The sequence below is a fragment of the Pyrgilauda ruficollis genome, unplaced genomic scaffold (genome assembly GCF_017590135.1).
Source record: "Pyrgilauda ruficollis isolate IOZ18807 unplaced genomic scaffold, ASM1759013v1 scaffold96, whole genome shotgun sequence".
NCBI classification, from domain to species: Eukaryota; Metazoa; Chordata; class Aves; order Passeriformes; family Passeridae; genus Pyrgilauda; species Pyrgilauda ruficollis.
The window spans coordinates 1,221,719-1,240,568 of NW_024531710.1; the positions used below are offsets into that span (position 1 = coordinate 1,221,719).

At 41.6% G+C, this 18,850-nt stretch overlaps 1 protein-coding gene across 1 annotated transcript in view; it reads left to right on the forward strand.

Moving 5' to 3' along the window:
• SCAPER (S-phase cyclin A associated protein in the ER) overlaps positions 1–18,850 on the forward strand; it is a 135,718-nt gene that overhangs the window by 98,830 nt on the left and 18,038 nt on the right. The window contains exons 26-29 of the mRNA XM_041489801.1: positions 607–836; positions 4,482–4,637; positions 13,853–14,090; positions 17,093–17,242. Coding sequence (XP_041345735.1) covers positions 607–836; positions 4,482–4,637; positions 13,853–14,090; positions 17,093–17,242 — 774 coding nt within the window. The remainder of the gene's footprint in view (positions 1–606; positions 837–4,481; positions 4,638–13,852; positions 14,091–17,092; positions 17,243–18,850) is intronic.

Genomic DNA, 18,850 nt, shown 5'->3' on the forward strand with positions numbered 1-18,850 from the left:
GTTGGATGGTAACAGGGCAGGATTTCAGCTGGATTAATTACCTTGGACTGCAGAAATGGAAAAATGAAATGATTTTTTTAAAAATTATGTTCTCCATGAGTAATAATCTTCCAGATCTGTATCCTGCATATAGATCTGTCTTCAGATTTACATGCTGTACAGCTCAACTTCACCTTTTTAGGAGTGGGATCTACTTAAATGATTTAGAAAAATGAGATTCCTCTGAGGTCTCAGAGAGAACTCAGAGAGAACTGGGTGTTGTGCTTCTGACATGATTGACAGGTGGGTGACCTCTGATGGGCAAGTGCAGTGGTCACTGGTGATGTTTTATGCATAAGAACACAATCATACTAATGGCTTACTCTGCTGCTACCAGGCTTCCTTGCTTCTCAGACATGGCATTTTTTTGACTTCATTTATTCTGGTCCAGCTTGGATTATGTGCTGTACCTTACTGTGTACCTGAAATGGTTTCATGTCCATCAGCACTGCTAGAATGTTACTTTATTATTACTTCCAGTGTAGGCCTGTACAAATTTGTAAATGTTTCTCTACAAACTTGGGTTAGTTTTACTGAATTCTGGATGTTTGTGTTTTTTTCTCTTAGGTTAGTGTTCCAGATGACCATAATGCTACTGCAGGCAGAAGTGTAAATAAGCAGGTATTTGAAGGTTTAACAACAGGACTTCTGAGGGTAACTGCTGTGATTTTCAGATGTCTCATCTCCAGCTTCCCAGATGGAAACAGTCACTCTTCTGCACTGAAGATATTACAGGAAGTGAAAAGTAAATCCTCACAAGTGGAAGCCTTCAGCAGCAGAGTCCAAGACCTAATCAGGTTTAAAAAAAGATGATGAAACTTATTCTAAGTATTCCTTATGAGAGAGAAAGCAAATTGCATTGATTTAAGAGAGGAACAAACTGCTTTAACCTTGATGCAGTCAGAGTAGTTTGTGTGGGTAGTCAAGAAGACTACTGAAATACTATATTCTCAATCAAAAATGTTCTTCAAAAAACTGCAGACAAAGAAATACAGAAACCCAGGATTCTTTTCTTTTTGGACTTGTTTTTTATGTTCTTTCCATTTACTTTAACTCCTGATTACCTAGGGGCTAGCTTCCGTATATTTTTCTCTCTGTTCTTTGTGCCAGCCATCTGTGCCTGTTGCCTGTGGTCTCTCATGTCATGCATACATTCATATAAGCTGGTAAAAAAACATACATTTCCTATTATAAAAATCACCCAGTCATTCCTAGAATCTGATCTTATCATGTAGCTTCATTTTTATAACTGAACCTAAATATATTAGTGCATACATAATTAATGCATATTTTAAATATACGAAACTAATATATATCCAGCAGTATACTAGACTTGTTAAAAGTGTACAGTTTCACTGTAAACTATATAAATAGTTATCAATAAATTATCATATACATAGTCACCGGTGTGTCTTCAGCCCTCTGAAGAAATTAAGTTCTTCTTTATATGCTACTGAAAACATGTCACAGTGAGCCTTCAGAGGTTTCAAAGTCTGGTATGATGCTGATGGAGACAAAGAGGACATCTGGAGGAGAAAAGCAAAACAAGCAGTTGTCATAGATACCAGTGACCTCTAAAACTTCTGTGTTCTCATGTAACTCTCCTTCTCCCCAAACAGGTTTTGATAGAGTGTGAAATTTCAGGATGTTGTATTCTGCAATTTATGAATGGGAGGGTGGGAGGTCTGTGCTGAGCAGACATCTGACACTGACTGGGCCCAGCACAGGCAGACCCTCAAGATAAGGAGAGACATGAGAATCCGAGCAGGTCCCTCACCTGAGGCACTTTAGGGGATCTGGTTATAAATGGGGAATGAAAGGCATGATGACAAGGTAATGGTGCAATTAGGAAAAAAAGAGAGAGGGCATTTTAAACCAGTCAAAACCAGACAAATTCTGTCATTAATGAGAATCTTTCACCTCCAGGTCATTGTATTGAATGTCATGGGGAGTTGATTAAGTGAGAGTTTTAGGAACATGGGCGAAGAAAGAGGAGCACTGAATTTTTATTTTTTTTTTTCTATTTGGGACAATTAGACCTGATGCATAAACACCAATTATCTATGTGCTGTCTGGGCATTAAAAGGGTAGCCAGGTTATTTCAGCTGTGCTCCTGTGGGTAAAAAGAGATGGAGGCAGTAGATTAGAGAGCTTTGACATTCCACCTGTGTGTGTGCTCAGTTCCTCAAGGAAAGGAGTGCTCCATGCATCTTCCTGTTGTCTCCAGATGTCAGTGAAGAACAGTCCCAGCAGACTGAAAGCTCTCATCCATTTCCTCTCTGCCAGAGGAGCAGCTGCTCTGTGCCCAGATGTGGGTGGGAAGGAGGGGGACAGTGGACGCAGTGCAGGTGTCACACTGTAGAGATGCTGCTAGGGAAGAGAATGCTGATGAGAAAGGTTGTGCCTTTTTGTGAGCCACCATCTATCAGTATTAGCTCTATTTTATTTAGTTCTTCCTCTTCCCTCCTATTTCTCAGAGCTGTTTCCAGCACTCAGCATTTCTCTGACTGTGATGTATCTAACACCCAGCTCTGTTCCTGGAATTATTCCGCTAATGCAGGAGAACTTGTTTATCACCTGTGTGATCAGGTGAATTGCTTAGATCAAAATTGGCAAGAATCTTAATGCTAGTAACCTTTCATGTTGCTAAATAGAACAGGCAAATTTACCTGCACAATGAGTGTTCATTTAAGTAATCTTTGTGCTTCTTTATGTGTTTTTAACTGCCGTGCTTCAGCAGCTTTAAAAATCTTCCATGCTGCAGTTCGACTGCTTGCTTTATATCCAGTGTATTTTTATTCTTAATTTCTTAATTTCTTCCAAAAGCTTTGTGTCACTAGGGTGGACAGTAGCAGAGAAATCTGTCTTTGAGCAACAACAATGTCTGAAAAGGATGAGGTTTTCTTCCTTAGTGTCAAAATCCTCTCTTCTTTCAAAATCAGACTGTAGGACTTGTTGTGAGGGAATAGCTATTTTTAATAAACAGTTGTACTTCTGTGAGAAGCATTATCTAATCAATAGTCTTTATTGACTAGAATCAATATTACTTAACAATGTTCCCTATTGAGTCAAGTTAGGGTGGTCTAGTTAAGTCTAGTTAAGTCTAGTAAACTTAAAGCCAGTGATGTTCCCTTCTCCAGGAGCCTCTGTTCTTAGAGCCACCTCTGCCAAGTGCACTTGAGGAGCAGCTGCTGGGACAGTGATCTCAGGAGCAGGAGGGTTGGGGTAGGCACTCAGGGTAGGAACAGGGGATCATTTGTTGGTGTCTGAAGGCAATTGCTTGCCCATGTCTTTTCAGTGAGGTGGAGGCACAGGATAAAACAGCACTCTTCTGGTTTTGACAGGAGGTTTCTCCCGCTTCGTAGGAGTGGAGGAAAACGGAAAGAAAATTAGAGGGGAAAGAAATGGAGGTGATTACAGTGGACCTTTGTGTCCACAAAGAGAGTTGATCTCACCTAAGTCAGCAGAATATGGTGGTTGAGAAAGGCTAAAGTCTGAGAAACTGGATGTTTGTGGTAGAAAAGGAAAGTAGGTAAAGTGAGGTGATATCAGCAAAGTGATCAGCAAAGATTATGGAAAAAAATACATCTGTCCATGGTTTAAGTGGAGTTGATAATGATCAAAGTGTGAGAGAACCTGCTGTGGACAGAGAGATCTTGCTACAAGGGTGAAGAGCAGATTTTTTGGACATATATTTCCAAGCTATTAGAAATTCAAAGAAGGAACTTCAGCAGTTGTGATCTGAGGATCAGCAATGATGATGTGGTTAACCCTAATAAAAAAGAAGGGAGTTTTCAGTTTAAAAAAAAAGTCACTACATGGTTTTCTCTATATTGAATTTGATTGAGTCCTGAGGAGGTTTTTTGATGCTGATCCTTCTATACTGATGGTAGAAGGTTGATAATATTCTATTAGTCCCTGAGCTGTTGTGTATATGCATTTATAAGAGGGGAACAAAGCCCAACAATTGGCCAGTGCTTGCTATGATTTATGAATTGTTATAAAACATTATCTGGGTAACATCATTGTCTTCTTGAATTAATGTGTTCTACAGAGTTTACCTCTTCATGCTAAAAAGAAATTGTGTTGTTGCAGAGCAATCAAGATTATTATAAATCATCTAATTATGGCAAAATTCCATTGTCCTCCTAGCATTATGCTAAAATAAACATTTACAGTCATCTTTCTTGTACAGTATAATACAAATTATCCTACAACTCTCAGATCTCATTACAAAAACTCCTGATAGTCACAGGCAGCCAGATCTGAAGTTATTGTAATTGAAATTGTTTTATTGAACCCTTTCAAAAAGAGTATTTGAGTGATCACAACCTGCTTTTTGAGTGGTTTGATAGCAGAGAAGCAAAAATTGCTTCTTTTGCAAAGTTACCAAAACTGTTGTGGAGCTGTTTTTTGTAATCCACTTTTTCCTGTGTTTGTAGTTACGTGGTGAACATAGGACTGGTGGACAAGCTGTGTTGCTGTTTCCTGTCAGTTCAAGGCCCTGTTGATGAGAACCCCAGTGTAGCAGGTTTCCTGCAGAGCGCCACGGCAGTGCTGCATGGGATGTGCCAGCTGTGCTTGGCTCTCAGTGGAAGGTGGGTGCACTTCCTCTGGCAGCTCAGAACATGTTGCTCAGGCTGGGGCCTCCTGCTGAGGCTGCCAGGCAGAACTGTGAGACACACAGGGACAGAAACATGTTGGAGATTCCCTCTGCTCACCCTCTTACCAGCAATCTGTCATGAGTTACCTGCACTGAGCCTGCTTCTTATAAGCCATCTATCAGAGCTGAAAACTTTGCCTCCTTTACTCATCATTCCACACGGGCTTTTATCACTGATACTTTGAAGTGTCCAGTCTCAAGGCCTTCAAGAGGTATTTTATTATCAGCTAAAATCAACTGTTAATTGATTGGTCTCTATGATTTGTCTCTAGAGCAGCCTAATTCAGCTCTTGCTCTTTAAAATACCACTGTCAGTACGGGAATTCTATTTTCCGTAAAGAAAGCTATTACTAGATTTGTCAGGGAATTTTCTAATGCAAAATGCTTGTTGTTGTAACCTAACCAAGGCTGTGGAAAGTGTGCATGAGGGTTTGTGCCTGCCAGCAAATCTAGACTTCTGTGGTCTGCAGTGTAGGACGGCCTGACAGTCTTGGGGGGAGTCAAAATTTCAGAGCTTTGGGCTGCACTGACTAGAACCTACCACACCATTACTGTTACACATTACAGGAAAAATCAAGGCAGGCAGAACTTCACAATGCATTCCTGAAGGGTAAAATGATTCTAGGGTTGAAAAACTAGAGCTAATAAAACATAGGATAAGAAACAAAGCTGTAGGTAAGAGCTGTGGCTGGTAGCTAGAGACACAAACACATGGAAAAAGAACTGCAAGAAATATGAGCCCAAAGAGACCATCCCAACTTACTGAAATTTCCCTTTCTGAAAGCTGCCAACTTGGCATTTTAAATTCCAGCAGAGCACTGCCAGAAGTCAAATACTCACTAAATAAAATAATAAAAACATCACCCTTCTGTTAGTAGAATAATAGTTCTAGCTCAGAGTGAGTAATACAATGTTTGCAATTTCTGTAGCAGGCACACACTTCACCAAAATATTAGAGATCTTTGCACTCCAAAATAGCACAGCACTGCACATGTACATCCATCAAGAACATCTGTTCTTTGTAGCACCAGAACAATTTTGGGGGGTTGAGTGTTTTTCTTCACAGTTACACCAAGAAGTATCTGATCCTACCATCTCCATAAACAGCAATGCTCTGGATTTTATCCAAAGGTGCTGGTTGTTCGTGATTGCAGGTTAGATTGTTCATTTGAGCATGAAAATAAATGAGAGGAATGAACCTGGAGATTTCAAAACTGTTGTCTTTCACTTCAAGATCAAAAGCCTTGATTTAACTGATTAGAAGGGCAATTTAAATCACATGTCTTTCATCACCTGAGCCCCCTGTCATTTAAGCAGTGTATGCAGAGTGTAATTCTGTCTTGTTACAGAAGTCCTCAGTGCTGGAGGTGATTTAAATGGAAAAAGGTAGTGCCAAGCACAGATTAAGGTGGCAGAAACAGAGCTCAAATTTATTGAATCCTTAAATACATCACACTACACTAATACATGATGTTTGATACCTGATTTGCAGCACAAAAGGCAGCCCCTCTGTGAGAAATACAGAAATACTCTTTCATTCCTGGTGAATGGTGGTGGTGGCACTGCAGCCTTTGCAGTGAGCTTTTCTCTCTCTCCAGCTGAGCTGATCCAGGCTTGAGCACCAAGCCAGCCTGCCTGTGACAGCCCTCTGTCCATCCCAGCCACTCTGATCAGCCAAGGGCTGAGCTTGTTACTGAGATTTGAGGAGCCCAGGAAGTATTTCAAGTGCTCTGACACTGCAGCATGAAAAGAAGTTTTGCCAAATTAATGGCAGGCTTTCACCATTGTTGCAAGAGCAGTTTTAAAATGTTCTTTTCACATATCCTCCTATATAAGATGGTTTGGAAACTCTTTATGCTCCTCAGTGGTAACCAGGGGATGGGGATATAAAATCAATGTGATTTTTTTCAGTAGAGCTTTTTCAGGCTGTTTTCTGTCACATAGCAGTTGTCATTCCATGTGAAATCCTCGAGGGTGCTGTGGCAGTGCTGTCTGGCCTGTGTGCAGATCTCAGCACACAGCAGTGAGTGGCATAGTGGGAAGCTGACACAGGACAGGAAATTCTGGCTGGGGTACCAGGAACCACCTAAGGGCTCAAACCAGCCCAGCACAACTGGAGAACCCTCTGTGAGCTGTGGGATCCTTCTCCTGTGCATTCAGATCCCACCAGGTTATAGGGAACTGTACTGCAGCTCTAATTGCCATATCCCCAGAGGGCCAGAAGTTCTTGTTTAAAACTCAGGTTTTAAACAATGAAAAGATCCAGTCCTCTGGGTACAAAGTATGTTTGGCCATTTCTGGTGCTCTGAGGTAGGAAGAGCTGCCAATCTAGACTTTCGTGTCTTCCTCAAAAGCACATCTTATAAAACTCCAAATTCAGCAGAGCCCTGAACTGATACCCAGTGTGTACTTGGACAGTTCCTTCATGGAAAGAATTCTGTAGGCAGTAGAGAGATCTCAGTCAAGTCCCTCTCTGCATGTGCCTCTGCATGAGGCAAGGTGTCACAACAATAATGATTATTAGAGAACAGCCTCAAATTATTTGAGATATATATATATATAAATCAACATTATGTTTTAAATGAGGTCAGTGGTTGATATAATGTAGATGGTAAAATTTTAAGACATGAATTAAGAGACTTCTTTTATTACTGTGGTAGACTTTTAGGAATAAAAAAGTCCAAAATCATGGAGTTAGATACAGTAAAGAAAAGTCTTACTAATGTAGAAACATAAATTGGAGGATTTTCAATTTTAAAATCATAAAATGTTATTGAAATAAGGGAATCTATTCTGAACATATGTTATAAACATACCCTATTATAAGAGAGGGATTTTCTTTTCATTAATAATCAAGGTCTTTAAAAAAGATTTAACTTTGATATTGATCTTACTTTTCAGATTATCATTTTTGATACTGGCTAATAAATGGTTGATTGATTCTTTTAATTGAAATTTAGCTGTGGATGGAATAGCACATTTTCCAAACACCATGGAATACATATAAAAGAACAATTGTTGAAAACCCTAATAACTTGTTATCTTGTTTCAAGCTTGTTTTGATACTTTTTGTCCTCTTCTCTTACCCAGTGATATCATTGAGGGTGACTTGAGACCTCCAACTGGAAGTCCCATTTTTCTGATGCTGTTTTGCATCTATAGCTAACAGTGGAGGTGGGAGCTCCTTCGTCCCTGATGAGTTTAAAAAAAAATGGAGCATGAGAGCTGAAAACAGGGCATTGTCCCTTATTGTTTGTAGGGAGAAATCAGAAAATGCAGCAGGTGTGAATATTGAGCTCTCTCTGCTGAGCAGATGAACTGGCATTTGATACTTAGACTTGAAAATTGTGACCCTGGTAATGCTTAACTGACTTTTGCTCCCCATTAGGAGTAACAGTAGCCAGAATTGAAAACAGGCATTTTAATTAACCTGAAATAAAGCAAAATATTAAATATACTTTATATGGAATAACAATGGGTTGTGTGGCCATAGAAACCTCTTGAAATCTGTGTGGAATTGCAGAAGTCCAGTAGCAATGCTCAGGATGACAGCCCTGTTTTCCAGAGTGTGTCATTGTAAGTATGAGAGATTCAAGGCTTGTTTTGGGCCCTCAGGTCCTGACTACACATCTGGAATGTGCTTGGCTTGTACCCACAGGACAGAAAACAATGAGCAGGCCTGGAATGCAAGGAGCATTAATAAAGGCATGGCCCTGCTGCCTCAGCTCAGCCTGTCCTAAAAGCAGGGGAAACACTAAGTGAGGATCTCCATGGCAGGTCCTTTATCAGCACAGCAAAGGTTTTGCTTGTGTGCCTGTTCTCCTGTGCTGCCCAGTGCTCATCCAGCCTAGATCCCATTTTCCCTAATTGTCTGGACCTGCGGTTGCTGTCCCACAAGTTCAGTTGTTCTCTGTGGAGGGCTAGAGTTAATGCCTTGTTTCACTTTTGCCCATGAGTGTGAGTGAAGAAACTCCCACTGCCACAGAGTTAATGCTGGGGAAACAAAGGGCAGCAGTGCAGGGTGAGAGTCAGTCACTGGGGCAGAATGTTCTCCCCAGGAGCAGGGCAGTAGAGAGCAATAACACACACACAAGGAGGATACTGCATTGTGCATAAGGGAATATTACCAATAACAGTCCCTCCAATTATGTAGGTCCTTGGGAACACCAGCTGTTCAAAGGTTTTACTGTTTTCTCTGTTTCAGAATTGCCTTCAAGCTTTCTCGTTACCCCAGGAAAATGCAGAGCAGTGCAGTAATTAAATAGTTGCTGTTCTATCCCAGAGCAGTGGTAGGCTGTGTAAATGTGTGTCAGCAGCTGATGGAGCTGTGCTTAGCAGCTGCAGAGGCAGAAAGCTGCAGATGCAGGCTCTGAGCCAGGGAAGGGTGCCTGTCCTGTCCCGGATGCGCACGGCAGTGGGCAGGGCTGGGCTCAGTTCTGGTACAGTCATTAAGATAATGTCAGTTTTGGCTGCTGGATGGGGACTCAGATGCAAGTCTGTCTGATCCTTGGTTTTGCTTCTCACCACTTCCAAGGGCCAGCAGCTCCAGCCAGTGGTGTTAAACTTACTCCAACTCCAACTTGTGTCTGAAGTTACTGGAAGGCTTCAGTTCATCACTTCTGTGCAGCACTGCAGTCCCTGCTTGACAGTGGGAATTGCAGCAAGGTCTGACAGGTGCTAAATACTTCCTTGTTCTTCTTTTATTATTATTTGGCCTCTTTATTTTGACATCTCTTTCTAAATAAAATAATTTAGAAGCAAAAAGTCCTGATGATAGTTTTTAAATCCTAATAATAAAAAGCCCCAACAGATTATATTCTAAGCCTCTTGGAAACTCATGTTTTCATTTCACTCCATGTTTTTAATCAGGAGTATATATTTCAAATATACAAACATTATAATGTATACCCTTAGAGAGGCTTGTCTGATTGTTAACTCAGCCAGTTTTTAAAACAATATATTTTAAGATATAAACAGTTTGCTCATATTGAAGCTTGGAGAAATTGTAGTTTTATACTTGTTCTGCAGAGTATGCTGTTTCTTATCAAGCCGTATTGAATTCCTGTTTTTAATAAATAGTGGTGTATTTTAAGCAACAAAGTAACACTGCTTAGTATCTTTCTTTCTTTCTTTCTTGTGATGGATATATCCACATTTTTTAATTCTTAAACTCTTTTTGTAAGTCATAGATCACAGACCAATTCCTGAGACCCCTTGATGGCCAAGGTAAAAATCACAGTGGCAACCCATAATGAAAAGTCTGTGCATTTCATTAAACTTTTTTTTTTTTTTTTTAAGATCATGCAGGTTGTTTGACTGTAATAGAAATATTTGTCTGTTTTTCTGTGTTTATATTTAACACATAATTATTGTGACTGGTAAAGTTTGAAAGCCTGTTTGTTTTCCCAGCTCTGTCAACCAGTGTTAAAGATCCAGTGGGTCTTACTTCCCTTCAGGGATTAATTGAAGGGGTTTTGTCCATAGTGACTATTTTGCTTTTGCAGCTGTTACAGACTCAGAGACAAAATTTCTTTAAATAGGAGAATTAAGAGGAATTGCAGCTCTAGGAATCTGATCTCTTAACTTCAGTTGTGTAAAGTCTTATTTTCTGGTGTGACATTGTCATCTTATGTTATGAAGGTTTTTGGGGGTTTTGCTTCAGTCTGTCCCAAAAGAACTGAATTTTCATTTGGCTTATTTTTCGAGGTGAGCTAAAAATCTGCTAAATGTATGAAACCCAGTGTTGTGCAGACTTGACAAAAATCACTCAGAGCAGTAGAGGCAGAGGTTCATGCTTTATTTTACATAATTTCATGTAGGCTTTCTTCTGTTCTAAAGCCCAAAGCAAGTACAAGTAACTTCTTTTACCTTTTTTATTGTAAACATTTAGGCTTAAAGTAGTGGAACCAACAGTTCACTTCAACAGGAGCCAGTGTTCTGTTCACATACACATTAGCTGTAGTACAGGCAACATCCAAAATAAATTCTTTGTGGCAGTTCCTTCAATCCATCAAATCTAAAAGACAGGTTTTTAATTACTCTTTAAGAGTTTTGTTCTATACAAACTTGTGCACAAACTTGAAAATTTTTCATCTTTTCTGTGAAAAAACTAATGCTTGCATTTAGTTATTTTACAATTGACTTTTTAATGTATATTTTGATTCATTCTCTGCCCCAGAGCAGCACAAAATGGTAAAAGGATTTCGTCCAGCAATGTAAGCTTTCTCATATGGAATTGTTTAAAAATAATGATGGAGTGAGAGTTGAAAGCAAACTAACTTTAACCTTTGGTAAAATTGGTCAATCTTCTGATTGCACAGAGTCAGAAAAAAATTCTGTGAGGTATCGTATCCAGTAATTAATTTGGGGTTATCATTTGACTGTGAGTGTACTTTTCTGTTTTGTACAGCTGAAAAAGCTAAGAGTGAAGTTAGGAAATACTAGTTGGCAGGAGGAGCTGTGCTCTCATGTGATCCTGTGTCAATAAACATTCTAGTTAGTCGAGTGTAACTAAGTGATGGTTAGCACATTTTGGCTACTGCATCCTGCAGAACAAATCCTTGGACACCAGAAGGTATTTTGGAGTGAGGGATACCAGGGAGCCCAGACCCACAGGGCAGAGCTGTGCACAGGGGTGGTCCCAGAGCTGCCAGCTCTCCCTGCTCCTGCAGCCATCAGGTCTGTGCCTTCCTCCCAGGCAGGCTGATGTGCCAGCACACCTGGAACTTTGCAGCAGGGATCTCCAAAGGCACAGCTGGCAGAGCCAGGTGATGGCTCAGGAAGTGTCTCTGCTGGCTCCATTCACACACACTCACTTAGAGACCACAGAGCTTCAAAATGAAGATTTGGGGCATGGAATCCAGGCATAGGGAAAGCAAAGCCCTGCCATAAATTGTTGTGCAGCGTAGCCCCACCCAAACACACTTAGAACTCTAGGGGTTTTTTCCACTTTTTATTCTTTGTGGAGTAAATCTTAGGGTCTTAAGGACAACAGACACAACTATGTTGCTTTTGTTCTTCTTACTGTGCTTTACTAAAGATCTGATTCTTCTGTCACAGACTTGTGGACTACTTCTGCAGTGTGGAGTGGTTTTTGTGCTGCATAGGTGTCCCTGAAGTAGGCCTGGGACATTGATCCTGGGGGTAGCAGCAGAGGGTACAACACTGAATAGCTTTTTCAGCAGCACTGAATATTCACAGACTGTAAATAGAAATAGCTCAGAAATGGTACCCATAAGTGCTAATTTCAGATGAGACCACTCCTTACATCATCTGACCTACTGCTTTGTAAAGCTGCAGATGTGAGGGGACAGTGGTGGAAACAGATGGGTGCCAGCAGACCAAGTTGTGTACAGCCCAAATACTGTCCTGTCATACTCAGCTGAGCTCGGGGCTGCTCTGGGACCTGGGGAAGGCAGGTTCAGCATCCTGCTCTGCCTCTTTCCCTCCTGTGGTCCAAGGAAGTGATGGAGGGTTGCTAACAGACAGAAATTCTCAGGGACAGACATTGCTTTGGTAAGGTGGTGCTTTCTTGCCTGCTTTATTTGCTTCACTAGGAGGAGTGAAAATGACAAAACAAGGTGATGGTTGCCAAAACTTGGTCGTTGCTGAGCTCATGGTTTAGTTTCTCTGTTGAAGAAGTCTGTCTGCAATTGTAAAAAGCAGGATTAGTCAGCCTGCCTAGAATCTGTGCTGGAAATGTCACTGGAGCCAGTGTTTGTAACAGAGGAGTGCAGGGTGCTCCTGGTACAGATACAGGAGAGGTTATTGAGAGCTGCTCTAGTCAAGGGAAAGCTCCTTCCTGGTTCTGCTCAACAGGAATATTCTGAGCCCTCCGAGTGCCTGGTCTTTGCTTTCTTAAACTGAGGTCTTCAAACTTACAGATGATTTTAGAAAATGGTTCTGATTTTCACATCCATTTCCTTTGCTTTTAGTAGTTATAAAAGGGAAAAATACCCTCATTTAAGTTATCCTTTTGTAATGTTTTCTCATATAATCTGTCATATTTTCCTTTAATTATAACAAGGAATCATATATACACTCAATATTTGCAGTCTCTTTTGATATTGACACTTCCTTCTTTTTTTTTCCTTTTTTTTTTCTTTTTTTTTTTTTAAAGATGGAAACATAGTAGATGAGGTAAAAACCAGTCCTTGATGTAGCATATTTTCATTGTTACTGGTTGCTGTGTTTTATTATTTTAGTGTTTCCTTTGATTACCAATATTGACTAAATGTGTTTCCAAAATGAAATTCATGTAATTTATGTTATGAGTTTGAATTAGAATCAGAGAATATAAAACTTGCTGAATTATTTTGGGGCTTCACTTTGTGCTTGCCTACCCTCCCCACATTATTTAGCCTCCAGGGTAGTGATATTCTGAATCTTCCTTAATAGTTGTCCTGCATAATCTTCTGGATTATTAATAGTGTAAAAAAACATGAGCGGTAAAACTCCTGAAGGATTATGTGAAGTGTTTTTGGAAGTCTGGATGTAAGAATGGAAAAGGCAGTCCTGAGTTACTTGCCTGTCTGTGCTGATATAACTGAGATAACCAAAAACCTTCTCCATTATTTTATGTGCACACCCAAAAGGTGGCAAAGAGACCCAGTTCCCGCGTGCACGAGCTGTGCTGCGTGCTTTGCTGCCCTGCTGCAGTCTCCCATAACAACATCTGACTGAAGTAAGCAGCAGAGTGTTTTCCTACTGCTCCACACTTCATTCTTAAATTCCTGCAGACCCATTTGATTAAGATCATATGTTCCCAGTAACTTACTTCGCTACTTAGGTAGGCAGTTTGTTCCAGTGCCTGCAGCCCATCACTGTGGCAGGAGAAGCTCCAGGGAGTTCTCCCACTGCTGCTGGCTGCTATTGCAAGCAGCAAAGGTGGGAGCAGGCTGCTGACCCGAGGCAGGGCTTGCATGGAGCCCCTGTGTGCTCCCAGTGTCCGCAGGCTCTGCGCTGGTAGCAGGAGCACGGGCACAGGATGTGAAGCAAGATCCTGAACAATACAGCTGCGCTGCAATTAGAGAGAGCACGAGACGGTGCCCTAATTATTGCCAGTATTTTCTGGAAGCGCTGTGGTTTCCTGGCACTCGAGGCACCAGGTTTCCCTGGCTCCCAGCTGAGTGTTTCTCCGATCCCCGGCAGGTCGTGCAGCGTGTTCGAGAGCGGCCGGCAGGAGCCCACGGGGCTGAGCGCAGCCCTGCAGGCCACGGACCTGGTGGGGGTCCTGCACATGCTCTACTGCGTCCTGTTCCACGGCTCCATCTCAGATCCAAACACAGCCAGCCCCAAGGACAGCTACGCCGCCAGCACCGTTCAGGTGGCCATCCAGAGTTTACGCTTTTTCAATAGCTTTGCTGTTCTTGACCTGCCTGCCTTCCAGGTAACAGATGTTTTAAAACTTCTCTTAGTGGGAAAATGTTAATTATTGATTGTGTCTTTGAACTGAGTTTTGTCTTTAAGATGTTAGTTATTGAAGGAATTTTTAAATGTTAGATTTCGTGCATAAAATCTCTAACTGTTGTTATGTCTACCATATAGCTGGGGCTGATGAATTTAACCAAAAAGTGGACATTTAGAATACTTTAAATGCTGAATCCAATCCATTATGTTTTCTAACTTCTTTTTTACTTGTTTCTAGCATAGTGCTTTTTATATTTATTAAGACCCAAAAGTGTAAAAAGGAAAATCTTAGTCAAAAGGATGAAATAACAGTTTTTCTTATGTGAAAGGATTTGCTTGTATCATAACCACATATTATATTTTCCAGTGCTTTCAGGGGCCACTTGATTTAAGATTGTGCAGCTGAAACTGATAATCGCTTGATATAATTTCTTTAGCAAGTAAAATTTTGTTGACCAAAAATCGGAAAATATGTTTTCATAATTTCTATTAAATTAAAAAATTTAAAAGCTGCATTTTGAGTCCTGAGAAGGACTGCTACCTTTGTCTGTGAACAGAGTTCAAGTGTAAATGAATGATTTTGCCATACAAATACTGGTATATTTCTCAGGTAAGCTGGTAAAGTTGTATTGCTAATATAAAACACCTGTCAGAAGGCATTGCTTTGAAAACACATTTAGCAGCATTGATCTTACACAATTCAACAGAACAGGTTTCTTTTTCATTTAATGTGTAATTTGTAGTATGCTGTACCACACTCTCCATCTGAAATCATTAAATTCAATGAGAGCTTTTCACAAGTGAAGAATTCAGTGTGGCTCCTTCAGTTGGTGTTTCTTGCCATGGACTTTCAGTACGTTTGGTGTCATCTGCAACAAAGACTTCTGTGTGCAGCAGAGTTCATCTGCACCTGCAGCTCCAGTCCAGGCAGGGTTTCTTTGAAGAGACAGAAGCAGGTTATTGACTGCAGTTTGATTACAGGCTATACTGAATGCATTTCATTCTGTCAATCAAGGCAGTTCCCTCCTACCCCTCGTTCAGCGCCTCTGGGTTTGGGACAGACTGCCTGTTTATGTGTTGCTGTAGGTGTTACAGGTGCATGCCAGAGTCAGCCTTGAACTGGAGCAGTACAGTTTGCAGGGGAGCTGTAGCAGATCACATTGGCTGGAGGGCTGCTCCCTGCTATCCCAAGAAATTGCTGTTCATTTTTACAACACCATCTCCTGCTTACCCTGTCTGTATTTATCCCCCTACCCATGCCTTTACATCCCAGCGCTTACAAGAAACAGTCAGCATTAACTTCCAAACCCCATGGTCTGTGTTAGTCTGTTCTACCTAAAGTGGTGCAAGTCAGTAACTATTGCATGAAGGGTGGCCAGAACCCCAGCAGTGGGAGCTGCTTCTCTCAGTTCTTGGACACAGGGCTCTCTCAGGAGGTGTCCAGCTGTTTGCTGGACTGTGGGCATGGTGCTGTTTGTGATGGACAGGCACCCTGGAGTAGCCTCCACAGCTCTCCCTTGCCGTGCACTGATGTGATTTGTTTCTGTGGTGTTAAAAATAACATCCACCTGAGGCAGGTTGCTGGACACTGACCCCGTGGGCCATGGCAGGCTGGCAGAAAGAAGAGGGAAGAGCCTCCTGTGTGATCATTATCTCTAAGGAGTAGTTTTATCACAGATTGGTAGGACTGTGAAATAGGAGGTTCTGATTAGCAGAAGAGGTCTGGTATTCTCGAGTTTGTATTAGCACAGATGGCTCATGGGTATATATTTCATTTAATTTGACAATATAAACAATTGAAAGATGGTAGTGAGAAACAGCACAGGGTCCTGAGCTGATATTAATTCTGGCTAAAAAGGAAGCATAGTTTCCTTGAAAAATTAGTTTAACTTTTATACACAAACTCAGGTGCCCTTTGACCTCTTGTTATCAGTGGAGGTTAAACCCAGAGTACTGGGTCACAACATGCACAGACAGCACTAATTAAATAAGGATGGACCTGAGAACATGGCATTTACATGACATAAAGCAGTGAATGGTGGCTGTATTGGGCATTAAATTTTGAAAATACACTGACTTACCAGAATGCTTGAAGTTCAAGATCGAAAGCATCCACAGCTGAGCCTGGTTCCATTGTCAAGGATCCTGCTTTTGCTGGGTGTATTTGGAATTCAGCAGGACTAAAATATGCCACAGCCTGGGATTTATGTGTATGTATTTACCACAGGATACAAAGTAGAAAATAAAGAAAACTCTGAAATGAAAGAGATTTTCTCAGGCCTGCACTGCTGTTTCATTAGAGTTAGGAGACTGTGATGCTCATTCCTTGTGCTTTAGTTTTCCCCTTTGACCCTGTGTCGCTCTGTCTGCTTGACATGTTTATTAAATAGAGGCTGTAGGCTGCACAGATAAAATCTAATTCTGAATCTCCACGTTACAGCTATTTGCCTACTTTTAAAAAACATCCCAAGAAGCTTTGCAGCTGAGTGTTCTCTCCTTTTGGATGTTTCTAACTTTTTGTAATGTTTGAAAAGTCATTATTTGTTATTAATCATTGTATTCTATTTAGAGCATGAGTTATTAATGAGAAATGCATTTTGCTCTGTTGCAGAAATGAAGATGGTTTGGTTTCTTTTGCTTATTTCTAAGATATATTACTAAATATTCCTGGATCATGTAATGTATGTCAAATGAAATGGTCAACCTAATGCTACAGTGAATGTCAAATAAGCAGAATCCAGTTTTTCCTGTGTCCCTTGAAAATTTGAATTTATTCTTGCTTCTGTGGCTTTTAATATTATATTCCAGTTGTGAACAGTAAGCAGCTGAAAAAAGAGATGTGATTGTGGCCTTTTACAAGGAAAAACTTAGTCTGTACTTTGCAAAAACACCCCAGAAGGGTGCAGTTGATGTGTGTGCAATTCACACAAGTTCTAAAACATACTGCTGGAATGTGATCTTGTTTCTTGGTCTATTTTCCAGTCGATTGTGGGAGCTGAAGGGCTGTCCCTGGCCTTCAGACACATTATCAGCTCCCTGCTGTGGTACTGCTCTCAGCATACCTGTGAAGGATTGCTGCACGAAGTCATCATTTGTGTGGGCTACTTCACTGTAAACAACCCAGATAACCAGGTAAGGCAAATGGAGAAGGGGATCAGAAGTTATCAAGGGCACATTTAGTCATGGGTCTCTCATTTAGTCAGGAAGCTCATCCCCTCAGCATTGGTTTTGAAGCACTTGGGATTCCTGTGAGCCCAAACGGATGTGTTTGCAAAAGAGAAGCTGAAGTTGTGTGTTAAGACAAAGACATTTAATTTTGTGTGTCCATAAGCAAACTCCATTTGTAGTTCTTGTGCTGCCATGGCATTGATTTGAACTGGCCTTGCACGCTGCCAAGGCATACTTAGCCACTGATATTTTTAATTCTAAGTTAGCTTCACATCAGCTTGGTCAGATGGTTGTGGTACCCAAGTTAAACCTTTTAAAAGCCAACTAAGCTACTCTCCCATGAAGACTTGTCCTTGGATGCCAGTGTAGCTGTCTCCCTGCTTGCCAGTGCTCGTGTTTGAGCCATTCTTCTCCATGAATCTTTTCAGTCATAAACTAAATGCTCTATTCAAGAAACAGTGGAAATTACCCTTTAGCTTCCTTGACTGTTGCCCACTTTTGCCACTGGACTCTGTGACCTCTCTTACTGGCTTATAAAGTAACACAGACAAAAAACTCAAAAAATATTTCAAATTTATTTGTCTTAAAAATCTCCTGGTTTCCTCAGTTTATATGTAGCATCTCAGGGTGTATTGGGCAGGGCAGGGCTTGGCACTGGCTCTTGGAATATGAGAAGTTGACTCTGAATGTGTAGGTGCCCACATGTTGGGTACAATTCAGCTGAATGCTGCATTTTGGGAAGGTACTCACTGTGTTCTCTCTCTGTGCTTGTTCCCTGTTCTGCTCAGCTTTTGGGATGGGGGTTCAGGGTGAGGAGCTCAGTGCCCTCAGTTCAGCTGATGAGCAGGAGGAAGTGTTAAAACTTGTCAGGAAAGGTTTTAGAGAAAAGCTGCTCTATAGCATTCTTAGAGTTATTGACTATAATTGGAGCACTGAAATATCTTAAAGCAGACAGTGCTGTCACAAGTATTATATAATTATATAGTGGTGTTTCTGTGGGATGAGCCACAGCTGGAGGGAGGATGCTGCAGCTCCCTACCCTGTGTGACCAAAATCCCACTCAGGATCTGGAGCTGCCTGTTGGCAGCACCTCAGAGGGGTCATTTTTAACCCTGTGTGGTGCTGCTGCCATTTCGAGTCCCTCTGCTGCCCGACGGGTCGAGCTGGCTCCCAGAAGTGCCAGCAAACCGTGGTGTCTTCTCTCTGCAGCTCAGCTATTTCTGTTCTGGCATACACGTCCAAACAGATGTGATTCATTGCATGGAGGACTTGGCACCGCAGGAGCAGTGCAGCAGAGGGGTTCCCTGCAGCACAGGGGTTCCCTGCAGCACAGGGGTTCCCTGCAGCACAGAGTCCTGCAGCACAGGGGGTTCCTGCAGCACAGAGTCCTGCAGCAAAGGGAGTTCCTGCAGCACAGGGTCCTGCAGCACAGGGTCCTGCAGCAGTGCCAGCCTGCCGTGCCAGCAGTGCCGGTGCCTGGGAAGCTCTGGCTGGGGGCAGCGGGCACCGGGCCCTGGGGGGTGCCTTGGGCTGGGGCTTCCCAGCTGGCTCCTGGAGCCTTCAGCTTGTGCT